The 27,699-nt window shown below is 33.8% G+C and overlaps 2 protein-coding genes across 7 annotated transcripts in view; one reads left to right on the plus strand and one right to left on the minus strand.

Moving 5' to 3' along the window:
• The window catches only part of LOC123686401 (neuronal PAS domain-containing protein 4), a 157,498-nt gene that overhangs the window by 20,393 nt on the left and 109,406 nt on the right, over positions 1 to 27,699 (minus strand). The window lies entirely within an intron of this gene.
• On the plus strand, positions 22,480 to 27,591 carry LOC123686399. Of its 2 annotated transcripts, none has more exons than XM_045626485.1 (3): positions 22,480 to 26,684; positions 26,772 to 27,107; positions 27,189 to 27,591. In XM_045626485.1, exons 1-3 carry the CDS (start codon positions 22,494 to 22,496, stop codon positions 27,465 to 27,467), a joined length of 4,806 nt encoding a protein of 1,601 aa, XP_045482441.1. In that variant the 5' UTR covers positions 22,480 to 22,493; the 3' UTR covers positions 27,468 to 27,591. The 2 variants fall into 2 exon arrangements, with proteins under 2 accessions (XP_045482441.1, XP_045482442.1); XM_045626486.1 differs by having other exon boundaries at positions 27,206 to 27,369.

Below are 27,699 nucleotides of genomic sequence, written 5' to 3' on the forward strand. Positions count from 1 at the left end.
TGACATGTTTAACACCATTATGTTGTAGCCTGATAAATAAAAATTATTTTAAACGAAACTTGTTTCTGCTCCTTCGCGGCTCGAAGATTGCCTTTCTGCTTCATCCTGTACCATTCCCATTATGCATGACAGTTACATTTGTCTACAAATGGCTGAATCGTTAATCGTGATTCGAGATGTTAAAAATTCCAGATTCCACCGATCTTCGCGTCGGTTCGATTTGAGCATTTGTTTTGCACTAAATCTACCTTTTAATAGTTCGTCTTCGAACAGATCGCTCTATCATTCCGTTAAAATGTCACTAATTTTCGAATTTTGAACCAGAAATGGTCTCGAATGGTAGAGTGATGACGAATCTGTCCTCAAATTCGAATATATCCGTCTGCCTGTCGCCGTATAGGGAAGAACGAGGATGAAAGCCACATTTTCTTCTGTGCCTTTAGTACCCATTTCATTTAATTAGTTTTTTTTGACACCTTTATTGAAATTTACAAGTTACTTTTCTTAAGTATTAAGTAAATGTGATTACTTGTAAATTAACATGAAGAAGTTATTAATCATGTTCGTTGTAAGGGGTTTCGAGCCAGTTGGCTTATGAGTCTGTTGTCATGTCCTTCCAAGTTTTGATTGTATTTAATTGAACGTATTCTAATTTCATCATTGACAAATTGTATCATTAATTCATTATGTATAGTGTAGTTTGATACATACCATGGCGCATCTACTATCAAGCGTAGTATTTTGGATTGAAATCTTTGTATTATTTGAATTTTGGATTTCATAGCACATCCCCAGAATTGGATACCGTATGTCCATATATATTTAAATATTGCTTCATAGATCAGTATCTTATTCTGAAGGACAACTTGGCTTTCTTCCTATGAGCCAATTCATCTGTCAGATTTTCATGTTTATTTGTTTCTTTTTGACTTGAATGTGTGGTTTCCAAGTGGCATTGCTCCAGATGGATGCTGAGGTATTTTGCTTCTGTTTTAATTGGTGAATAATTTCAACTCATTTTGACTCGAGGATATACGTTTCTTTTATTGGCAAATGTGACTTGTACTGACTTCGTTCCACTGATGATAAGTCACCATTTACGATATCATTTTCCCAGCTCATTCAGGTGATTTTGGAGATTTTCTGAGGCTATATGTACATTTTCATGAGATGTTACTATTGCTATATCGTCTGCAAAAGAGGCTAATATGGTGTTTGGATTTTCTGGAATGTCAGATGTATAGATTAGGTAGAGCAATGGGCCCAGTATACCACCTTGTGGAACGCCTCCTTTTTTTATTAGGACTTGATATAGCTTCACCATATTTCACTGCGAAGTATCGATCCGTCAAATATGACTTCAAGATTGAATAATACGGCTGAGGAAGAAGTTTTTTTCAATTTAAAGAGTAGACCACTATGCCAAACATTGTCGAAAGCTTGAGATGAATCCAAGAATACAGCAGTACAATATTTATTGTCTTCTAAGCTTGTCGATATAGTGTTCACTACTGTTGTATTGCTGAGTGGTTCTCCCTAAAACCTAGTTGATGTTCTAGTATTAGTTAGTTAATTCTATTGAGTAAAGTTATGATAAATGAAAAAGCTTTTCCTTATTTCCTGGAAGACTTCCTTGGGACTGAATGGTTTGATTGGAAGACACACCTGGCAGGCGATATCTAAAAATAACTCAACTTCTCTTGAGTTACCACACCAATTTACAATCACAATGTCGAAGTTCTATATTAGATAGATGACATTTATTTGAACTGTCTCTATTCCGAAACTTTGAAATAATCAGGGATATTCCATGTTTCTGACGGTTCATTTTGTAAATGAAATAATGCGCGATTATTTAAAATGCCTTCTCCTCAACCTCCAAAACACCAAGATTCGAATAAAGGCATCCCTCTCACTTTAATAAATTATATAGAATGTAGATTACGTAGAATTAAGCCTTTATTCTCTCATATCGTACTAGAAATCTATTCACAAGAATTATGACACCGTTGATGACACAGCAAATTGCTTTGAAATATTCATGAATCAAATTAATAAGCAATAATCGAATCGAAAACTGACCTTGTTCCTCGAACAGCTCAATGGATATGGGTGGTAAAGTTCCAAATAATACGGGATGAAGAATATTAATCCGGGTCTGATTTGAAATGTTATATCGTCCTGCACAAGCATCACGTCGCACTTAGTTATCTTAACACCGAATCAGAATAAATAGTGCCTAATTATATGCTTTAAACACTTTTAATATGAAGTTCAGTTTCTCAGATTAGATAAGACATAATAAGAATATCCATTCATCATTAGACTCTTGAATGAATCATAATAAGAGAGACTTACCAAAACTGTTGTCTCTGTAGTCAGTATCTCAATATCATAATAAGCATCAACAAAGACCATAAATACAACTAATCTTTCGATCGCGGCTGTTGTCTGGCTAATATTTCTTGAATTAACGGTGTTTATTTTGAAAACAACCTTGTCATATACTAGACGCGTTCTTTCAAGATTCACAATAACAATGGTTTGAGAAAAAACAATGGACCAAACTCAAGAAATAGATCTTATGCTCTGAGCAACAACGAAGAAAGATGTAACACACTACATTTCATGGAATCAATAAGACATTGCAGAAATATAAAGAGATGGGGAAAACGAAAAAGAAGGTATATTTTGAATATTGAATTCAGGCTAACAATTCTCCCTTATCTAATCGAATTAGATGTGAATCCAAAAATAGACGGAAATTTAAGAGCACACAAAGGGTTGGACTTTTATTTCACACAATTCTTCTTTTCGTATAAAGACTGGAATTTTATTCCCTACGACTCTACTATAATTTCTCCAATTTTATGCTGTCGTCTAATTGGGAGTCTTTTCTCCCTTCTGCATATCACTTTTTTTCTTCTATTTGGTTCTTTGAAAAAGGTTTTTCATCTTATCTGTCTTTCTTATTGCCTTTTTTCAGTTTTCTTTTATCTGTCCATGTCAATTCTTTTATCTAGAATTACTCCCGGATATTTTGCTTCCTTTTTCCATTCCATCGTCTGATTTTCTATTTTGACGTTTCCTACTTTCTCTTTCTTCACTGTTGTTCCTCCGAAGTACATTGCAATTGTTTTCGTCGTATTCACTTAGGATTTCCATTTCTTGAAGTATTCCATCAGTTTATCTAGGTCTATCTGTAACAGCCTAGTGCAGTACGCATTCTATACTGATACTAAATAGCGGTGTCATCTGCAATCTGGTCTATCTTGTATCTATTCATTTTTTGTATGTCTGCGATGTATTAGTTGAACAGCAGCGGTCCTATCACGGATCCTTGGGGAACTCCAGCTTCAATTTCTCTAATCGTCGACCTTCTATTTGCTAGGTACGATTGTATTAATTTCGTAAGTTAATTTAATCAACTTCATTTTGTACCTTGATGTCACTTTTCATCAAATGTCCAAGAATATTGCACCAGTGTTTGTAGAGAGGTTCATTTGCTACTCAATATTTTCGGTAAGTCGTACAAGCTGGTGGATCGTTGAATGCTCTTTGCGAAACCCAAACTGGTGATCTGGAATTATTTTCTTTTCGTCTACGAAAACTGTTAAACTTCTGTTAATTTATTTCTCTATTATTTTACTCATTGCCGATAATAGGCTTATGAGTCGATAGTTCGTTGGGTCTTTTTTTTCCTTTCTTCCAAATTTATATTGTATCCGCCGTTTTCCATTTGTTTGGAGTATGAATCTGGCAATTTTAACGATTCCATCTCGAGTTTCCCCTGGTCAGTTTTTAATTATTTGATTTTGTATTCAGGGTGTTTTTCTATTTTTCAATGTTCTGATAATTTCTTCAATTTCTTCTTTAGTCACTATTATTAATATACAACGCTTACAAGGAAAAAGCAACATCAATCGTAATACCTCTATAATATACAGGTATAAGATGGATTAGTTTTTCATAATTAGTTATCAAATCGGATACTTTTCTGTTGACAGCCTATCAAAAAATTTATGATCTCTAATATGTCATCATAATACCATTGAGAGCAACGTTTAAATGGGTCAAGTCGATGGCTACCAGAGTTGGAGTTGCTTTTTATGCATATACCAAAGTGATTCGAAAAATGTCGACCTGCTTGTGATGACAAATTTGATTTGAGAACTCATCAAATTCAACCTGTTTCAGGCCTTATTTACTATTGATGATTTCGAACATACGAGATGAAACAGGCCACCGGCACTAGCCTTGAACCAAGGGCGATGCATTTACGAGAATGAGCAGCTAAAGCTGAAGACTTGTCGCTTTTGACAAGTATATATCAAATATTAAACGTTCTGAAAGCGCAGAGGCGTGTCTGAAAATTAATAATAGCCCACATACTTTACACGTAACAGTTCTTCAACGTTTTCAGCGAATATTGATATAGGAAGGTGTTCACTTACTGTAGTTCATTTAAAACGTCTCCTAATTGAAATTCGTAATGAATTACGAACTGAAAGTTCGTCCTTGAAATCATTTCAGTTCGATGGAGATTAGATACTAATTGATTCGATTCTTTTCAGCAATCGTGAAAGAGGTGTGATGCCCAAGTTATACACATCTTAATTTAGCTAATAGTAATTGGTCCATTAATACTTAGAAAATGTTCAATATAGATGATTACCGGTTATAAGGCTATGCTAATTAGGACCAGATTGGACTTCACAAAAGGATAGAGCACAGCTTATACTCGAGTTGGAATTTTATTCATTGTAGCGCCGTAAGATGAGACTATAAAAATCGAACCTAAAAGAATTTTTCTGAGAAGATTGACGTTACTATAATATCTGGTCTTGATCTCTGTAACTATTTCATTTATAGACGAGGGTCATATTGTATAAAAATGCAACAACTGCAGACATTATCTGGTAGTACAGCCTGACCATTGTTATAAAATAAAGCAAATTATGTTAGAATAAACAAAAGGCCATGTAAGTTATAGTTTATCAATATTATCGAAGTATAGGTACTCTGCAGTAGTGTACGGATACATGACTGCAGCAGGCGAAGCGTGCTTTGGTTTAACCCAGAAAACAGATTGTAGACGATTATAAAATATTTCTTCGAAGAATATTGCCAGTTCAGTCCATATAAGACAACTCTTTGATATTACATCGCTTATTATATTGTGGAGAAGTAATTTTTGTGCTCGAAATAAAATAATGATGAAAAAGATGAAAAATCAAATAGGAATAATATTTGTATTATACATAGAAAAATATACCCAAGGAAATATTTTCAGTAAGTAATCAATTATATCAGAATGGAAAAAGAAACTCTTGTATACTTCAACAAGGTTTTATCTGACAATCAAATGAATAAATGTGATTTACACCGAATAAAATATTCGACATTTTCAGATTAATAACCCATTGGAAAAAATTGATTCAATGGATTTCATTTGCTATTTATAAACTGCTAGTTACGGGCCTGTATCCTGTTATATTATTTATGAGATACTGATATGCCTTCCATTCCTGACAATCACTTTATGATTTCATAGTGATCTTCTAACAGCTAATTCCACGTCAAATATATTCTGGTTTTTCGCTCAGTTCATTATGATTGAAAATAAGATATGAAAACCAGAGTTCCGGCTTGGAAGATCAATTTTATTGTTGGATTCCCTGTGCTAGTGGTCAAGTTGAAAACTTAATTGATTTTTAATTATACGGAGACAGAATTCATTGGAAATTTTTCAAATAAATGAACACATTAATCAGAAATGAACGTATTGATCTTCAGTTTGTAATGACATAATTGGAAACATTGATAATACTTACCTATTAATAAAAAAAAATATTTCGATTTTTTTTTTCTCTCAGAAATATCTCAAGATTTAAACTTGTGAAGAACCAAGTAAGTGAGATTGAAATGTCTCCATTAACAAAGTTGCGAATAATATGGTCGCATTTAGGATTTAATATTAATATTGTTAGAAAATATCAGTTGATAAAGAACAAATAATCAGAGAGTAAGTCATTGCTAACCGAAATATGAATACAATATTTTCTTTGCATATGTCTGAGTTTGGATACGGATGCAAACTGAAAATGTGCCTCAGCAAATGTTCTTGGAATTGCAAAGAATGAAATCGCGTTTGAAACAAATCAATGGATGAGAAATTATAAATGTTTAATACATATTTTTATTGTATAAAATCCATAAGTTTATGTAGAAAACCCCTCTTGGAAAGTTATTGCAGGATATCTAATGAACAAGTTCCACTTTGAACCGAAAAAAGGTGATAATGATGTATAATTGGATATATCCTAAAAGTATGCCCCATTATTGAAATGTCTAAACAAATGAGAGGATTATTATTATTATTGCATTGCAGTAGGCGGTTAAACCGATTGACTGCTATGTCACAACTGATGAATTAAAGATATTCTACTCTTAAAGATATTCACACTTGTTGCATTTATTATTGTTTAACAATAATTCGTCACAATAAATTAATACTACACTGCGCAAAAAAATTAACGCACATTCTGAAAATCTCAATTTTAATGAAAGTTAACTCTACATTGACTTCATAACTTATTTTTTATGTTCTCTCGGGAAGGTTTTGAACGAAACAAGACACATTGAATGGAATAAAAATTCAGGATTTCACCGAATCTTATGTGAAAGAAGAGAAATAAACAATTTTCAAAATACTGGAATGCTGATAAGTGATTTAATACTTGGTATTTCCACCCATTGCGTTAATTACAGCTCGACAACGACAGTTCATACTCAAAATGAGTGATCTTAAAATGTTCTGATTAATCCTCCCCAGCTTTCTCTGAGTTGGATTCCTAAGTCATTAAGAGTAAGCTGGATGATTTTCTGAACTTCTCAGCCTTCTATTGAGGTTGTTCCAAACCTGCTCAATCGGATCGAGATCTGGACTTCTTGCTGGCCATTCCATTCGAGAGACTTCAACCTCTTCAAGGTACTCCTGAACGATGCGCGCACGATGGGGTCTGGCATTATCGTCCATAAAAATGAAATTTTCACCAATGTATGGGGCAAATGGCACTACATACCCTTCAAGAATGTTCCTTATATACCTATCAGCATTCATAGCTCCATCATCAACGACCACTAGGTCTGAGCGCGCAGTCAAAGATATTCCACCCCATACCATAATCGATCCTCCCCCGAAACCAGTAGTATTCAGGAAATTGCACTGAGCATATCTTTCATGTGGACGTCTGTATACAAGGGAACGTCGATCACAATGGTAGAGGCAGAATCAAGACTCATCTGTGAAGAGAACTCTTTCCCAATCAGCCTCTTCCCAATGGATAAGCTCTCTCGCAAAATCCAAATGCGCCCTTCGATGGGCTGGGGTAAGAGCTGGGCCTCTTGCCGCGACACGAGGCCTTAAATCATATTCTCTGAGGCAATTTCTTGTTATCTGAGTGCTGATTTGCACCCCATGAGTTTGCTCAAGCTGATTTTGAAGGTAGCGAGCGGTTGCAAACCGTTGTCTCAACAAAGAAACTCTTAAGTAACGTTCTTGAATGGCAGTTGTAACCCGTGGTCTACCCTGTCCTGGTCTTCGGACATTCATACCTGTCTTTCTGAATCGCTGCAACATTCTGGACACACTTGTATGAGAAACTCCAAACCTTTCTGCAATTCTTGTGTATGTCCACCCTTCTTCTCGCAAAACTACCGCTTGGGCACATTCCTCTTGGGTCAAATTGAGTGTTTCGCGTTGCATAGCGATCGAGTGTAGAAAATCAAACGAAAGAAAAACTATTGATCACTAGAATTGATCGTGAACAACTAATTTCAGAATGGAGCCAATACATTCAAAATCTGATAATCTCATCTTTTTTTTATTCCTGCTGGGAAAAACATCTGTATTGAAGAAAAACGTTGAAAGTGGATAACATATGCATGCATAATTCTGATAAGAATAATTATCATTGGGAACACCTTCAGTTGTAGAGTAAATTTGAGATTTCCATAATGTGCGTTAATTTTTTTGCGCAGTGTATTTAGTATGCAAGGTAAGACAATATTATATGAAATTCGATATGTTATACCTAAGTACAAGTTTAGTTATCTCTTGCAAAGTAAAATATGCGATGATTTGACTTTGTGAAGAACAATCGTCAGGTGCTTTTGAGCCTTCATTCATGCATGTGCCCTTAGAACACACAGAACTGTTTTGAATATAGGTATGATTTGGTATGATTTTGGTATAAGTGATTTATTGTGATGTTATTGCAGATGAGGTGTTTTGATGATACGATCCTTTGGAATCCCGGCATGAATATCACTAAATTTTGAATGAAGCTTAACAGGGATCTTTACCGTTTAAGCGATCAGTTCAAAAATTAGTAAGCTTTATTTTTGGCTAGAGATCATCGATTTAAAAGAGGTTTTCAATATAATTCATTTAAAAGAGTACGTCATTGCGGAAAGTCCTTATTTATTAATATTTTTGGAATGGCAAAAAAAAAGAATTAGATGAATTTATTATTGCAGAATGAAAATATGTATGATGTAACTTTCCGAACAAACATATTTTAACATAAAAATATCATTCGAGACGTCTTGTCGAAGCCTGAAAAAATAGTTCCTCCAAAATCAAAAATGAATGTAAAAATGTTGTAGAAAAGGACGGTAAATCAGAGGAACGTTTGAGATTGCTTCACACTTTCTTAAAAAAGTGGAATTTCAAAAATGCTAAGGAGGGTGCATGAGTTAAACTTTGGCAGATCACGAAAAAAGCACGTGGTATGATTCTCTTTCAAAATTCTTATTTTATATTTACTTATAAAATCTCAACGCGATCGCATCTGTTGTCATGGCATTATTGGGTAATTTTTTGGTAATTTGCTTTATATTTTTGTGTTATGACATTATAAATACGAATCCTCCAGGGAGCTATACAAATGAAAAAACTCGAAAGCTAAATTTTACTACCAAAAAGTCGATTAATGCATCTTTAACATACTTAGGGATAACTTTTCAGCCTTCACTCGTCAAGACCCATATTTAACATGTATAAAATTATACAATAAATTGCCCGATTACATAAAAAGCTTGAATGAACAAAGTTTCAATAAAAGAGTGAAGGAATTATTGCTGCAGAACACAATATACAGCCTAAACGAATATTAAAATGTATGTGTATGTAATTTGTTTTTAAATTTGACTGAATTTTTATGACAAACAGTGAAAATTATTGACGGTGAATATTTATAGTGTACAATATGATGTAGTACATATATAAATAAATATAAGTATTGTAATTGAAATATTATTAAATCTAAACTTCGTCGGTTTCGTGGTTTCGAAAATATTGGGTAATACCGTATACCGTATACAAGATAACTTGGGAACGGATGCATCTGCTATTTGAAAGTTATCGTGTTTACCACCAGACGGGCAGAATCGAATTTGAGGACACATTCGTCTTTATTGAGTTGAACCTCATCGTTTGAGATTTTTGGAACCATTCCCGTTTCAAAATTCGAAAATTACAGCAATTGTAACGAAATGATAGAGCAATCTGTTCGGTGAACTCTAAAAAAAAAAAAAAATCACGGGATGAACGTATTTCAGTTATTTGAATATATCCGTTTCTGGCGATCGCAATTATTGTTACTTTTCGAATGGGTGGCGTGGAGTAGTGCAATTTAGCAATTGGTGTCATAACCGATACAGTTGAACATGTATTTGGATTACTTCACCACATATTGCCATATTTAATGACAGGCCCGAGTCAGATGAAGAGCGCTAGATATAGCGGGCGGATCCGTGGGAAAGTAGCCGTGTACCCCTCGGCCTGAGGTCACGAGCTGACCCCGCTCCTGCCCCCCTCCGGCCCCCCCTGGCCCCCCGTTCGGAGTACTATCCGCGATACAGATCCACCCACCGACGTCGGGCTCCATGGAGCGCCCAATCATGGAGACGCATAGTCTACAATTCTCTACACTTCCTTGAGAACAGTCCATGCTTCGCATTCTTCAGTCAACGCTGTATCCCAATTAGAACAATCGCAATCGGTAAATATAAATTAGATTATACAGTCCGCTCTTTAATAATCATTAGCACGGGATTAAAACTCGACTGGATGTTATGCACTCTAACCCCCATACCGCTATGCGGACGTGGTTTTAACACTCGATCCCCCTATAGATGTGCTGGTCACTTGGTATTATCATAACTTTCAGATTGGTGAAAGTACCCGCGGATCCTCCTCTTTAGTTCAGAAATTATGCAGGCGATAGCCGTGTATTTTTTTCACAAACGGCAGACTTTTCGAGGGGAAAATCTAAATAAATAAAATTAGGCAAGCTTTTGAGCGCTTGTCCATTCATGCGCCAATTGCGTTGAAAACCAATGTTTCAATATTCTGGGGTCTAATTCTAGACCTCAAAATAAGTAAAAAGTTCCATATAAACATGGGTCCGCAAATAAGCCGTTTTGAAGATATGAGACAAATACTATAAATTACAGAAGATATTCGATTCATTTTTGACTTCTAGTGTTTTACAGAAGATGTTCCAAATGACCACTGTCCATTTCAATGCAGGAAGTACAGGGTTTTTCACCATAATTTGACCCCCCCTTTAAATTTAGAAGAGGTACAAAAAATGTTTTCTACAAAAGTTTAACGAAATCGAATAGTGTTTCTAAAAATGATTTCACAAAATGAAATATATACAGAGTGGCTAAAATATTGATCGCAACTTCATTTTTTCAAATGGAACACCCTCTATATTTTTCTATATTTGACTAGCTCTTTTTTCCCTGACTTCGAATGTATATGTTTGGCCTATCTACCTTATTCTGAGTACCACAGAATTTCAAATTTTCAAAACCAACTGGCATGCTCAGTAATCAGTTTTCATGTGGTAGGCTGCGATAACTCAAAATGCCCTTTTTTGAGTTATCTCGTTGGCAACGATATGATATACGTTTTTTACTATCAATTGGATTGGATGATTTGGAGGAACTCCATATATTCTCTCCTTGTATTTCTTATTTTTCCACTTTTCCACTTTTTTTCCACAAACGTATGTGATATATCGTTGCCAACCAGATAACTCAAAAAAGGGCATTTGGAATTATCGCAGCCTTCCACTTGAAAACTGATTACTTAGTTTGCCAGGTGGTTCTTAAAATTTGAAACTCTGAGGTAGTCAGAATAAGAGAGATAGGCCAAACAGTTGTTATATATTCGAAATCAGGGGAAAAACGGCTAGTCCAATAAAGAAAAATATACAGGGTGTTCCATTTGAAAAAATGAAGTTGCAATCAAAATGTTGGCCACTCTGTATATATCTCATTTAGTAAAATCATTTTAAAAAACACTAGTCGATTTCGTGAAACTTTTGTAGAAAACATTTTTTGATGAAAATAAATCGAATATCGTATTTGGGTGCGCTAGTGCTAGTAGTTCATTTGAAAACCGAAAAAAATCTCCAAAACGGCTCATTTGCGGACACATGTTTATATGAAATTTTTTACTTACTTTGACGTATATAATCACCTCCCAAAATATTCTTAACGAGTTAATCGATTCTGCTGTTTTGAAATTAACAGGAAAACAAAATTTCGTACAGCCATATTCACGGAACCCTTAGTCGTTTTATGCCCATCAACAAACTCGACCGCCAATTAATTGCGAGATCCGAATCTATCCTTTTTTAGGCCGGTCGAACAGAAATAATCGACTTTGAGGAAGAAGTCGTCATCAGTGAGTCTAACTTCCTTTGAAGCCATTTCCAGCCCAAAAACTCTTAAACGTTCCAACATACATACAATGCTATTGAGGATTTCCTAGGAATAATATACTTCGATAGGTTCAATTTTTGACTAGCCTATGGTTGCTTCGGATCGTCCAGTTAAACATGTAAACCCAATTTTGTCCCCTCCGGATTAAAATTTCATTGACAACATGACGTTAGCTGTCACCTATGCGGTGCTCTAAAATTCCTGCGGTTTAACTGTCTGCGGCAACTGGCAGCTAATTTCACGTTATCAGTGACATTTATAGAACTAGAATTGAAAAGAATATGGAAAATCCTCGGGAAAATCTTTGCGGGGTTTGTATCATCAATGTTGATATCGAATAGAAGAAACTCATTTTCCAATAAGTGTTTTTCATTTAAATATAGTCCTAATTTCTTGAAATATACCTGATCTTTCTCTGATGATAACACAAAAATAAGATTTCCATATGTATTAGGTGGAAAGCAATCGGAATGAGGAATCTCTTTTAAACGAAAATTTGTAAAGTATTTGTTATGAATTATCGTTAGAGCAGGACCCAACGACCAAGGAATAAAAGAGGATTAACATTGAAATAGATGAGGCAGATGTGAAGAAAGCACTAAAGACACATATTTATTTTATTTTATTTTGCATTGGATTGTTCGTACAGCATATCCTACTAGGCAGTGTTGTTATACTTTGTGCAGCCATAAGATGATTCGTAAAAATCATGAATGAAACCCGTAATCAATTAAGTTGGAGTAATAAACCAAATTGGGAAGATGACCACTACTGAATTCCATTAAATATATGAAGAAAGCCCTTTTTAATGGATTAGCAAGAGAATATTTCTGATCTTGGCTAGGAAGCTTCAACACCCAAGGTCAGGTTGATGTTATGGACACCGGATTCATTAACTCTTCAAACTAACGACATATAACACCACGACAAAGCAATCAAAACTACCTCCAAGTCTTCAAAACGGTGGCAATCATAAAAAAAAACTTATGGTAAACGATCTGTCCATAGCACGCGGCCCCATTCTATGACCGAGACACGAAAGAGTGTCTCATTTGACCCAATTCCGTTGTCCATGTGCAAAAAGACCACAATTCGAATGCTGCAGGGCGCCACGGCGTTCTCTTCAACCGAAATTAATGAGTTTGGATCCCCTAGTTCAATAAACTTTCCGTTGCCTGCAATTTCGATACCTTGACGGTCTCGAGATGGTCACTCACGGAATAGTTTTCGACTGGGTGGTAGAACGGTAGAAGTTATAACAGGATCGAGAGGATACCACTTGAAACAACTGTGATTTATCACATCAGTTTGATTTAGATCAGGACAGTTTACGTAAAATATGTTGGATTGCTAGGTCGAGAAAAGGAATTGAATATAGCGATAATCATGAATTGTATACCAAGCCTCACCACCTTCACTGCCAAAATTCAATTTATCATGAAAAAAACACTAATGAAATCCTATGAAGTGGAATGAACACTACAATATACAGTACAATGACAGTGGTGATAATTGGTGATCCATTTAGTGTAATTAAAGATTCAGTGAGAAGCACAGTAACAACAAACTGAGACAACAACTTGAAATGTTAAAAAAAATAAAATGCAGACGATATAAGAGTTGTGAAAGTGGATTTGATCATCCAAATTCAATTAATATCGTTATGAACAATTAAACGTAACATATGGATCAACATGAAAGATTTTCAAAGCTCAGTATTTTTTGTGGTATCCGGGATTTTGCTGCTTGCCTGCTTATATATGATCCAACAATTTAGTGAAGAGCATCTTCCTTTTCATCATACTGTCAAGTTGGACTATGATGTTCATTTTTGATCAAACGGTTTAGGCATGAAGTCTACCCTAATAATATGTAAAAAATCCAGGATTACATCATTATTAATTGATCTAATCGGACGCATACAGAGACATGACTCATATAGATATAGGTTGTGAGAGTGACATCTTTGATCCCTATAACTTTTAGATTATTATTGTTAATTGTATAATCCAAAAGTCATATAGCTGGTTTTTAAAATTGAGTGGAAACATAGTTACTTAGTTCAGTTAAAACTTTGGTGTTGTATCAATTCATTAAAGTGGTGACTCTATTAGCTTAATGAATAAGGAAAATATAACACTGATCACTCAGACACTTGAACTTATTATTATATCACTTGAGAACACCAACGCACTAATTAGATCACCTTCTACAACGCTAAAATATAGGAAATTAAATGTTATCCAGATTAAAAAATGTTGATGCATTCCGATGCCATGAGGAAGATCATTAAAATTGATGTTATATAAACAATTCCACAGTTTTTTTAGACGACATGGGACTATCTATGACATCAGGTTGGTAGAATCTTGTAATGGTGATTGGAGAAATTTTGAAACAGCCTGTATGAAAAGTGTTGAATCACAATGAAAAATAATCCTTATCGAGAAAATAAAATGATTCAACTACAGCTCGATTTCAATTCGAAACGAGCTATAAAATGACCGATACCATAATTTGCTCTTTTGTGTGTTCCATTCAGAAACAAAACCTTAACGCATATGTCGACCGATCTTGCTCCAGACCTTTCCAAACACACCATCCAAGTGTTCGCGTTTCCAGAAATGGATGCAAAATTCTGTACTTGTGATATCCCTGAAGATACAGCTTCCAACGGTATTAGCCGCATCTCACTGACACCAATAAGGGAAAAATTTAAAGATATCTGGCACAAGATTTACGAGAAAAAAAGTAGCAGTTTGGAAGGTGAGAACTCATCTGATGGGGTTCCTAGCGTGAACACTGAAGTCGATGACGTTGAAGAACAAGAAGAAGAACCAGAACAACGTAGAAATCCCTTTGGAAGTGCCATCCTGGAAACTGTTGTCGAGGAGCCAGAAGAATCAAATGATGATAACGGTGGCGCAGAGGAGAACAACGAAAGAATATGCTGCACAATATTTTAACAGAGGGTGAATTATTGTCTCGATTTTATAAGAAATTATTCGCACAATGTTATGGAATTTTTGCACTGATTACAATAAATTTCAAACTGAAGAAGTAGAATATGTTTTAACCATTCAGAGCCATGAAAATGTCTCACAAAATAATAATATTTGAGTTTTCATAAAGCAATAATATGAGAGATATTATAAGAACTAATGTTCATAATGTGTGAATTTCAAGTTCATGTTATTGTTGAAATATTCTGGGTTCTGAAATTTTCGATCGTAGGTACAGAAAATGTGTTCATATTATAAATTCAACAAAAACTTAACCTAACAAAAGTTAGTTGAGGAGCATTCTTGGATTATTTCATATAACCTCTCGTAATTGGTATAATGCCAGGTAGGTACATCGAAGACGCTATGGCCAACTTGCATCCAACGAATAAATCAGGGGTCAAAGAAATCGTTCAGTTCATCACGCCATGAGAGCAAGTTCTGATGGGGTTACTGTACCGTAGGTAGATGAATCATAAACAATTTTAGAATTGGTTATCAGAAATGATGGCAAGTGATGGGAATTTGAAAAGCCAATACTGTATTAATCGATATGCCCCAATTTTATCGAAAACAAATTTCTCAATTTTTTATCGAATCAGAAACATTTGTTTTTTTCTAGAGCCAATCATTGTACAAATATCCTGGCAATGGCCAGAAATGCGATGGTCACCAAGATGATGCGATTTTATTCAAGGGCGTAGAAATGAGGGGAGTACTGGGGGTTTTTACAACCCCTCAACTCCCCCCAACATTTGAAAAATATAAAATTGCAGAATTGGAATGTGTTGCATCATTTATTGTGTTTCATTCAAATTACAATTTATTTGTAAAGACACCAGTTTTGAATTGACTATACCTACACGGTGTTCCGCAATTGGAGGTATAAATGAAAATGATTTCTCGGACCATTTCAAGAAAAAAGTCCTATGACATGAGTCCCCAAACACTTTGTTTTTGAGATACAGGTGTTGAAGTTCAAATTTTTCCTCATAGCCATCCCTTCACAAAATATTCAATTTGAATAGGCCATAGATATTCAAATTTAAAGTTTTCATCATGTTATATGCTAATTAAGAGTGCAAATCCACAGGGTGATATTTTTTCTGGAAGGGTGCCTGATTCTTTCCTTCAGCACTATTTTTGGTGAACCGCTGGTAGTTCAGAAAAAGTTAAAAAGTAACTCTGGTCCAGCACTACATTAATGGTTTGTTATAGTTTTATCGTACCTGCTATAGATTTCGAGAAAAAAGTTCAAACAGCTCTGTTTTAATCCTCAGGAAAATCCAAATTATTATAAAGATCCAGCTAGTAAGTTGTAATGAATGAATATTACTATAAGTTTTGGTACTTATTTACCCACTCTGTAGCGAAGATTAATAAAGATTTGATAAACTGATATAAGCATCATTAAAAACTATGACACACTAGAAATATTCATGGGACTTTTTATTCTTAAAATTATCCAAGGAATTTCTCATTTTCCTCCGGAATTCTAATTTAGGAACATCCAGTATGAGGTAAGAACAACCGAATTGGTAATGAAAAAAAATTGGTGCGAGTAATTTGGTTCAAACTTCGTAATCAAACTTATTTTTCTCACATTACAAATATGAGTAAAAGTTGTCGTCGAAAAAAGTTTTTTTTGTTCCCCCCCCAAGGAAAAAAACATCTACGCCCTTGATCCTTTTGCTTTTCGTTTCAGAAAACAATTAAACCTTTTTGATTCAGAAAACGAAATTGATAGTGTTTTGAAGAAAAAGTTGAGACATGTGACGAAAATTGAAGTTTCATTAGTAGATATCGTTTCTTCTGTTCAAATGTATTACATAATACAGCAAAGGAAAATTGTTCTATTTAAATGTTCCCTTTATATATTTCACAAACATTGAACAACATTATTTTGGAGAGGAAATATCAATTTTTCATTTACATTATTACATTTAACTCTGGCCAAAATGTGAATTGTATGAACTTTCTAAATCAAACAACTTCTTCAGTTCTTACCTTATTTATTAAAATTAAATCAACCGAAAACCTAGGAAGATCAGGAGGTTAGTGTTCAACAGCCGTAATAGATAAACGATACTAGACTAGTTCGAGCAAAGTAATGGGAGGTAGATAGTGCTAGACCGCCCAACGTAAGTTTCGAAAGAGAATGACAGTTTAATAATAGTTTCGTGTTCAAAACGCATAAATATGATTTCGGGCGATAATTAGTTCGACCTGAATAAAAATCCTTCTATAACATAATTTATGTTTCGAATAAAAACTTTTATTAATTAATGGTACTGTCAAATTATGAAACAATAACTCATTGTCAATAGAGTGATAATTATAATAAAGAAGAAAATAGTTGAACGCGAAATCGTTTATGGAATGAGTTATTTCATCTTTCACAAATCCAGAACAGTTGCAAATGCAACGAAAAACAAAATAATGACCGTAATTTGAGTGTAATGCAAATGAATGTTTGTGATTCTAATCTGTTCGGACATAATATCAACTCAACGCTGTCCAATTTCAATCCTATACCACACAATTTTTTTTCCTTTTGATGCTTTGTTTTCAGACTTTTCGTTCTTTTAGTATTATCTCCTAATTGTTTTGTAAAACGTTGACTTCTTTTTTTAAGCCGATTTCATCATCTTGTAGTAGGTATAATTAAATTTTCATGTTTCTCTTAAAAATATTAAATAGCAGGGGGCCTTTAACAGATCCTTGCAGTATACCTTGTTGTCGACCTGGCTCCTTGTATGTTGACAACGAACTCCTTTTTTGCTATACACGAGTACTTTTTCCGCCAGCTTTGTTGGGTATTTGAGTTTCTTCATTTTACACATCAATCCTAGGTGCCATATCTTGTCGAAGGTTTTTTCTATGTCCAAAAATTTGGCCCCTATGCATGTCAATATATTAACTTCCATTATATTCTTCATCAATCTCGCCAATCGGGAACCGTGGAGTATTTTTTCCGAAATTCAAAATGGTATATTGAGTTATGATTTCCAGGAATTCTCTGTTCTTCATTTTTCTTAGAATTTCTTCGATTGCCCCCTTAGTAGCTTTCTCTGTGATTTCTTCTCTCTTAAATTTATTAAATAAATGGAACCCTTCTGTTGGATCGGTCCATCATATTCGAATTGCTTGCCTATCCTGGTTATTTGGATTTTGTTTGAACCGTGCTATCCTTCAAATGAATCTTCAAACAATTCGACTTTTTCATCAGTAATTTGCGATAAGTTAAACTTTTCTCTTTTATCGGTTAGTATTGCAGCCATTCTCCACAATAAGTCTTCCATTTCCAATACTCTAGTTTCTTGTCCCAATGATCCTTGAACAGTTCTCATACTCTTGTTTTAACTCCATTTAGTTTGTTCAGAACAGTTTTATCATCCAGATGGAGTGCTCTTCTATGTATTTCTATGATCACAAAACGGATGGTGTTGAGATTACGGGTGTTTATATGATAATTCAAAGCTCCGTGCCAACTTTCTAGCTGATATCACCATCAAACCCATAAAATTCAAGAAGAATATTGGAAAATAAGAACCTAATATTTCCGTGACTACAGATCCAATGCGGTTGATATTCAGTGTGTATATATATATAGAATAATCATTGCAAGCTTCGTGCATTCAGAATCATAGAAAATTCAACAAGCGATGGTTCAATGATCTGCCCTAGAAAACTTTTGTCGACAATGTCCAAGGTTTTGGAAGTTATGAAATTCAACTCGAATTCGAATACAGCGTAAAATATACCGAGAACATTTTATTAAGAGCAGAGATCAATAAAATTGAGTAAAATCCATGCATTATGATTGATCACTTCATCTAACACTCAGTTAGTGAATGCAATAAATAAGATTGAATGAAATGTGTTAAATAGATTATAATTCATATCTGCTTTCAAACTCTATTTCAAGATACTTGGATAATTAATGAACATGAATATTCTCATTTCATGTTGTTCAAGCCATTAAGCACTATTTAGGTTTCAAAACTTAAATGCATCTAACTCTTCGTGAAAGATATAAATACTGTATTCATCAATCTGAAACCGAATTTTTCAGGAAATATAGTGAATGTGCAATTTGAATGTGTTTAAGTTGTAGGGTGGGTGAACAACATTGCATGATTAACAGGTTAACTGTTGATTTAAGTTTCCTAATGTAAACAGGGAATTCATCACAAACTTGAATAATGGTTAGTCGTCCTAACGACTTAAAAATGAAAATTTTTCTAACAAATTAAATTAAGCAGTAATGCGGGTGGAAAAGACATCTGTTCGGAATACGTGGCACTTGAATTTTGTATTTTCAACAGTAGGATTCGGAAGGGTTTTTATTGCATCTAACACAAATTTTTTTTTGGAAATTTGTCATTTGTTTGAAAAGAGAGGCATGAGAAAAATGAAACTATTTAAAAAGAAGAATAATATATCGGGTAGAAAGTCGCTTGAAGAACTTATTTGAGTTCTTTATTATTATTAAATTCAGTCAAGCTTTCGACCATTCAAATGGCCATCAATGGGCAAATCAATCTGAATCTAACAGTGCCAAGACAGCCAGAAAAAACTAAAAATTAGAAGGTAGGTATAATCCACAATTTAGGTCAAAGCTACAAATTTATGAAATTATGCTAGTCAAATCCAATACGTCAATTACCTTTTAAAGTACACAAATCAAATTTTTGTACCTGAATTGTGGATTATAGCTACCTTATAATTTTTAATTTTGAGACCTATAGATGTTTTATTTTTAGATCTGACTCTCATTATTATGTTTCTGCCTGACTTTGCACTGTTAGGTTCGGATTGAATTCCCCTGAAGATGGCCATGTGAATGGTCTAAGGATTGGCTAAATTTAATAAAGAACTTAAATAAGATCTTTAAGCGACTTTCTACCCGATATATTATTCCCCTTATCCAGTTACAAAGTCGATACCTATTTCTTTCTTTACAATTTTTAAACTATTGTTTCCTGCCCAAACATTGAAAGCTAACAGTTGGACTTCATTTATCCAATTTCGAAAATGTCAGCACAAGCCTTCTACATAGTTACATCTTAATGATTCGAATTGAGACAAATTCAGAAATGTGGCGATCTATGAGACCCGTTATATTATTATCGATATACATAAGTGACGCCCCTGGGTCTATGCTAAAGAACGGCGTACAAATGTCGTGTAACCATCAATAACGAAAGATTTGTGGTTTTTCAGTGAATTGAACCATGTTGAGGTAATGAACCGTGCATATGATGTTTGAAGTACCTTCCAATAATCACGTAATGTTTAACATTCTTCGTTCAGACCGATTTATCGGCAACCGACATGAAATTAAAGATCTAAAGGTGAGGGTATCAGAATTCTAACTCTTCAGTTCGTACTTTTTCACATTTCCAGGAAAATTGTGCATATTCCTATTTCGCTTTGATTTATACACGACACGTATTTCTCATATGGATATCTTGTTGGAAAGATACAGAATTATGTCTTCAAACTCCAAGATAAATTACCATATGAATAACGAATCAAGGGCATTATGATTGCTGAGCGTTTTGCTTTATTTCTCCACAACAGCAGAATTTCTGATAGTTTGCCTTATCAAATGCTATCTTACGGAATCGATATGTCATTACTGAGTGCAATTTATGTTGTATGCTTGATTAATTGCAACATCGTTACGCCTTCAACATAAATATCATTCACGAAATACCGTAACTCTAGATTTGAAATCCTCCAAGATAACTAACAATACATAGAAAATTGCTAGCATATGCATACATAAATATAAAGAATAATATCAGGTATACTTCGACGATAACTGCTGGTTTCATTTGAGTCACTTGCATATTATTGATGATACCTACTTGAAATATCCTTTATCATTAACGCGATCCCAATAGAAGATTCAGGATTTAATTTTCAGCTTTCAATATGTACGTAAGGTGTGAACTTGAACATTCTCTGGCATTTTCATAGTGGAAGTTCGCTTATTTACTTTTCAAATCGAAAATCCTATCCACTGATTGTGATTGCTTTGAATTTTCGGGATAAACATTCATTTGTAGGTCATAATTTGAAATTGCAATTCTATCATTATTACGAATTATTGATAAGCAATCATCGAGTAATTTCTTCATAAAACAATAGAAATGTTTCCTACATTTGTTATGCTCATTTCGATTCAAAGGCTATAATTTTACGATCATTCATAATTTTACCATATCTCGACTCATTAGCAGCTTTTATACTAGGTTATTAAACATTATGCCTATCTCGAAGTGCATAATAATTCCGGTATTTTCAACTCTAATAGCTTGATTTCAGCAGGAATTTTATTAGCGAAATCTGCAGCATGCACGTTTGATAAACAAAAATTGTTATTAACTCATTTAATGATGCATATTTTGGAGTTGTTTCCATATCACTCGAATACTTGTCGAATGACGAAAAGTTTTCCTTATTACGATTACCGATACAAAAGGTTAAATAAAAAATTATCTAGAGTTAGCAGTCGCATTTATAGATTGCCAAAATGAAAAAAGAAGAGATAATCGATTTAACTGCTCATTTATTTCCATATTTATATTCTCTTTGAATGTCGAAGATTATCGAGAGTACTGTATAGTCCAAGAAAATGGCCAATGAAATACGAATTTTGAGGTTAAAACTTGAATTTTGGATATAAGTTACTTTGAAGCATCTAAAAACGAACTGTGAAAGGTTTTTTCAAATTCACCCCCGGGAAGGGGTGAAAAAAAATTAAAAAAGGGGTTTTTTTGAAATTTTGGGGAAATGGTAAGTGTTAGAAAAAAAAGTTTCGAATAAAAGTTGTAGAGCGTAAAATTTTACATAAAAATGTTCTCACAACTTTTTTTCCTAAAATTGAAATTAACTGAGATATGGTAGCTAAAAGCTAGGGGATGATAACAGGAACTTTAAAAAATCATAAGTTGTTGAAAAATTGAAAAAACTCATAATTTTTTTTTTAAATTACTTATATGATTATAAACTTTAATTCTAGAGAAAAATTTTTTTTTTTTAATTGTTTATAAAAAAGTTATAACAATTTAAAATTTTTATTTTCAAATTAAATCAACTTTAACTGATGAAAATATATATATATTTTTTTTAATAGATTAATATTTTAAGAAATTGACCATACGCGTTGAAATTTAATTTTTACCTGTTCTTTTCAAGCAGATATAAAATAATTTACCTGGTTAAAGATATTGTGTGGCGGCCATTTGCTTTCACTACCGACTTCGGTACCTCATGCGCATGCGTCAGTTGTTCTCAATGCGCCAGTTGTTCTCTGTGTGTTTACAATATTCTCCATTTGTTTTGAGTGAATTGATCTCTGTGTGTTTACAATATTCTCCATTTGTTTTGAGTGAATTGATCTCTGTGTGTTTACAATATTCTCCATTTGTTTTGAGTGAATTGATTAGTGCTGTTAATTTGAAAAAGGTAATTATTTAAGTGATGTTCAATTTTATATTGAGAAACCGCATGGTCAAAACATAAACACATGCTTTTTATTTACTTTGTTATAAAAATCACCATCAATCATTTTATATTATTTAATTTTTTAAATACTATTGTTGAAGTATCTACCTAGATTAGTTGATAATGAATTAATTTTGTACTTTTCTTGTTTATATAGGTTGAAATTTCAACATGGATCAACAAGCATTATGCAGTATTTGTGACACAGTTTTGATCAATGACACCGACACTGTTGTTTCAGTGAAAGAGAGAGGATTAAAAAAGTTGATTGAGAAAAGCATTGAGAAGGAAGACAGAAAAAGCGAGTTATGGCTCGGAAAGATTGAAGTAAGTTTTCATGAAAAATGTAGGAAGTCGTATCCTATGTCTACCTCTTCAATTAAGAGAAAATCAAAATTATCTACTGATCCATCTTCATCACATTTTACATCATCTGTAGTTGGACCAAGTATACTACCAGCGTCAACTTCAACAAATTTGAATTTTGATTTTGTAAATCTATGTTTTTTTTGTAAAATGTCATTGGATCGCAAACATAAACGGGTCCATTTGATAGCTAATAAGTACACACAAGACCAGATACTGGATATTGCCAGGAGGCAAAATGATGAGTTTAGTACTGAATTGATTAAACGCATTAAAGACATCAACCTAGTTGACTGTAAAGCTAGTTATCATCATAAATGCTACGTGAATTTTAATAAGCTCGTGAAGGAACCAAAAATCTCTACCCTTAAAGAACAAACAGCTAGGATTTTTAATCAAATTTGCAAACACATTGAAGAAAGCTGTCAGTATACATTTAGTTTGCGGGAACTAAAAGATATCATGGGAGATGATCCCTTGAGTCACTTTGTTTTATTTCGAATGTTGAAAGAAAAATATAAAGATGATATCTTCATATCTCATCATCGAGGTAAGGAACCAATGATCTATTATAAAACATTCGATATTTCTAAAATTTGTAGCGATTGGTTCACTGGTGATGGCGATGAAATGGATGATTTACAAAAGCAAACAATTTTGAATGTCGCTGTCAAAATACTCCGTAATGAAATTATTAAACACGATTATCGTAATACATCGTACCCTCCTGCGTCCAGTTTTCTTGACGATGTTGTGTCATCAATTCCGCCATTATTAACTTCGTTCCTTGGAAATTTACTATGCAAGGATAACAGTGACCAATACAGTGATAATTTTATTGTTAGAGATTCAATAGCACATTCCATCGTCAGTTATTTACGTCCCAAACAATTTATATCATCTCTCCAATTGGCAGTTGGTTCATATGTCCACAGAAAAACTGGTTCCAGACTAATTGTTGATCTGTTGAGCAAATTAGGTGTTTGTGCCTCATATTATCACATTCAGTTGCATGAAGCTTGTACAGTTATTAATCCTCCAGCTCTTAAAATTAATAGTGATAAGCCATTTGCACAATTTGTGTTTGATAATACTGATCACAATGCTAAAACATTAGATGGTAAAGAGACTTTTCATTGCCTTGGTGGAATAGTAGCGTATACGCCTGAATCGTCTATAAGCTTCGAAGAAAATATTGTTAAATTTAAGAAAATGCCAAAACCTCAGGAATTAGTATCAAAACACGTTATTCCCCAATTACCTTACGGGTCTTTTAACACTAAGGCTCTACAATCACTAGAATTCATTGCGATAAAAAACATTCCAGTGAGAAAATCACCTGTGATATCAACTTATTATTCTGCGTATCTTTGGGCCAAGTTCTTCGAGGTTAAAAACGTACCATCTTGGAAAGGATATATGGAAGTTTTGTCTTCCGGGATTCCTTATACAATGTCGCAAATTGTTTGCTTACCATTTATAAATGGACCACCGTCAAATTTGACGACATTAAATAGTTCTTTACACTATGCAGCAGCTGAAACTCGTAAATTAAATAGACAGACATGTTTTGTCACATATGACCAGCCATTATATGCTAAAGCTCTTTCGATAGTACAAGAATCGAATAGTGAAGAATTAAAAAATGTTGTCGTTCGTCTTGGTGGCTTCCACCTGTTAATGTCATACCTGGGAGCAATCGGTTACATTATGTCTGAGAGTGGAATTGAAGATTTATGGACAACAGTCTATGCAGGTGATTCTGTAAAGAAAATGTTAACTGGTCATGCTTATGCTAGAGCGTTGCGAGCTCATATCATGTCGTTCACCGCACTTGGTATTATAATTTGTAGAAGCTTGAAACCTTCGGATGAATTCCAAGATTCTATTAAAAAGTTTTTCGGTACGTGGGATTCAGAACCTCCACTTCTAACAGATTGTGATGACGAACCAGTAATAACTGATATGTGCGAAAGATTTGTACAGCAACTGGCAGTGATGGAAAAAAATGGTCCAACATCTAAATTATGGATCCAGTATTTCAAAAGCATTATTATTGCATTGCAATTTTTAGAAGCGGAACGATTAGGCAATTGGGAACTACACTTACAAAGCGTCAAAGAGATGTTACCATTCTTCCATGCAAGTGGACATTATCCATATGCGAAATACGCTCAAATTTATTTGCAACAAATGGCTGACCTCGAGTTAATTATGGATCCAGGAGAATATGACGAATTCACGAAGGAAGGTTTTTTTACAATTCGTAGATCCGAAAAAGCATGGGCTGGAATTTGGTCAGACATGGTTATTGAACAGACCCTCAATCGTTTCTTCGGTACTGACTTGAAGCATGGAAGAGGTGTTACTTCCAGTGTTGTAACAAGATATTTAGTAGCAATGCCATCAGCATTCAATATCATGGAATGTTTAGAGACATATTGCAAGATTGAATCAAGCAACAGTGAACAACATGTTGATATTTCAAGAAGTAGAATCACAAAAGATGAAGTAGGAATTAAAAAATTTTTGTTTTGGCTTGATGAAAGAAATCCATTTGAGGTTAGAACTTCATTAGTATCACTCTCTACTGGAATCATAGGTGGACCAACAATTAATTGTCATAATGCAGTAGAAGTTGGATTGCAAGGTATAGCTACCATGGTTGGTAAAAATATTGATAACGTTTCTTTGTCTAACGCGTTCAAAGTGAAAACACTTGCAAATGCGAAAAGTGGTATGCATATTGGCGATGATTTTGTTGCTGTCGACTCATTCTTGTTAATTCAGAGAATATCAGTATTTTTTCATGGCAATGTTGAAGAAACACGCAATGCATTGAAGTACGAGTTGTCACCGTTTCCTCTGAGCTTATTCGACGAACATGGATTAATGAGAAAAACACCAAAATCAGAATTGTATAACGTTTTCCAGCCATACATTCAATCGCCTGCCTTAATATCTGGATCTGGATCAATTTTTGTAATTGATGGTGGCTGGCTTCTGCATAGCTATGTTTGGCCGCATGGAAAGAAATACTCAGACATTTGTAACCTTTACTACTCTTATCTTATTAAACATTTTGGATCTAACGTGACAGTCATATTCGATGGCTACTCGAAGGAAACAATAGGAATTAAGTCCTACGAAAGATATCGCAGAAAAGAAAAATGTGTTGCTGCAGATGTTGAGATTTCTGAAGATAATCTCGTGACCTTGACCCAAAAGAAGTTCCTGTCCAATATTGCAAATAAGAAACAATTTGTAAACTTACTGAGTAATAATCTTCAAAACCGTGGTATTAGCACGAATATAGCTTCAGAAGACGCGGATCTTTTAATTGTCAAAACTGCAATCGATTTAAAAAGAAGAAGAAATCAATCCGTGACGATAGTTGGTAATGATATTGACTTACTTATCATTTTGATTTCACTTGTCTCTGACGAAGAGGTAATATACTTTTATAAAATGACACCAGGAAAACAAGCTAATGTTATTTATTCTACGGAATACGATAAAAATTTGAAGCCTTTTTTGCTTTTTGCGCATGCATTTGCAGGTTGCGACACTACAAGTGCAATTTTTAAAAAAGGAAAAAAAAGTATAATATCTTTATTGAAAAAAAAACCTGATTTGCAAGCTCTAATTTCTGTTTTCTATGAGTCTAATCGTTCAATTGAGGAATTATACGCAGTATCTGAAAAAATTATATTCCATCTCTATGGTCAAAGTATTACAGATGAACTGACACTTGGTGAATTAAGATATAGGATATTTTCATTATCGGCTGCTGCTTTTAAAAAAGAAGTTATCTTAGCTTCTTTACCACCGACTGAATCAGCCCTACGAGAACATACAAAACGAGTGTATTATCAAATTCAACAGTGGTTAGGCAACAATCTAAATCCGGACGATTGGGGTTGGAGAAGAACCTTATTTATGATGATACCTATCATGTCAAACGCGGAACCAGCACCAAAGGAGTTAATAGATAAAGTAAGTTACAATTCACACCAACTTATCTTATTTTAGTGTTATCCAATAGTAATAATAAATTATTCATTTTGCATTTTATTTTAACAGGTTTCTTGTAGCTGTAAAACGAATTGTTTATCAGCTCGATGTGGTTGCAAAAAAAGTGGTTTAAAATGCAATAAATTTTGTAAAAGTTGCCAAGGCCAAAGCTGTGATAACGCTTCTGCAAGATCGTTTAATCTTGAGGATGATGAAAATGAAGATAAAGAAGATGAAGAAAGAGATGATAGTGATGATGAAAATGATGATGATGGAAATGTTTATGAGGATGAAAATGATGGTGAAGAAGAAACTACTGTCGAAGACGGAGAACAAGAAAATGAAGCTATATGTACAGGACGTAAAACTGTTAAAAACACTCGTTCAAAAGTATCCACACAAAAGGTATAATATCAATCAAATAAAATTCTTCTTTAGTTAATTTTTACGCTATGGACGATAATTTTTTTCTTGTATTCTTCACAGATTTTTTGTGGTTGTAGAACCAATTGTGCATCAGCAAGATGTAGTTGTAGAAAAAGTTCTCTCAAATGTAATGAATTATGCAAGTTTTGTCATGGTGATACATGCAATAACAGTATAAATGCAGGCGTTGATACCAATGAAGATAGTGAATATGAGACACATACAAAAGCTAACGATAAAGACGAAGAAACACCTACTGAAGAAGAAAACGAAGGAAGCTCAACTGTTAGAGACAGCAGTCCACTTGATGAAATTTATATTAACTTTGAAAAATTTTAATATAATTTTTGGAATTGCAAAATCTATATTTTTTTATTTATTATATAATTAGAGAATCAATTACTCTTAGGAAGTTTCTTCAAATTTTTTTAATTGTAATACAATTTTGTAATCTATTAAAAAAAAAAAAATTTTTCTCTAGAATTAAAGTTTATAATCATATAAGTAATTTTTTTTCTGTCTTCTTTTTCTGTCTTCCTTCTCAATGCTTTTCTCAATCAACTTTTTTAAT

This window comes from Harmonia axyridis, chromosome X (genome assembly GCF_914767665.1).
Source record: "Harmonia axyridis chromosome X, icHarAxyr1.1, whole genome shotgun sequence".
NCBI classification, from domain to species: domain Eukaryota; kingdom Metazoa; phylum Arthropoda; class Insecta; order Coleoptera; family Coccinellidae; genus Harmonia; species Harmonia axyridis.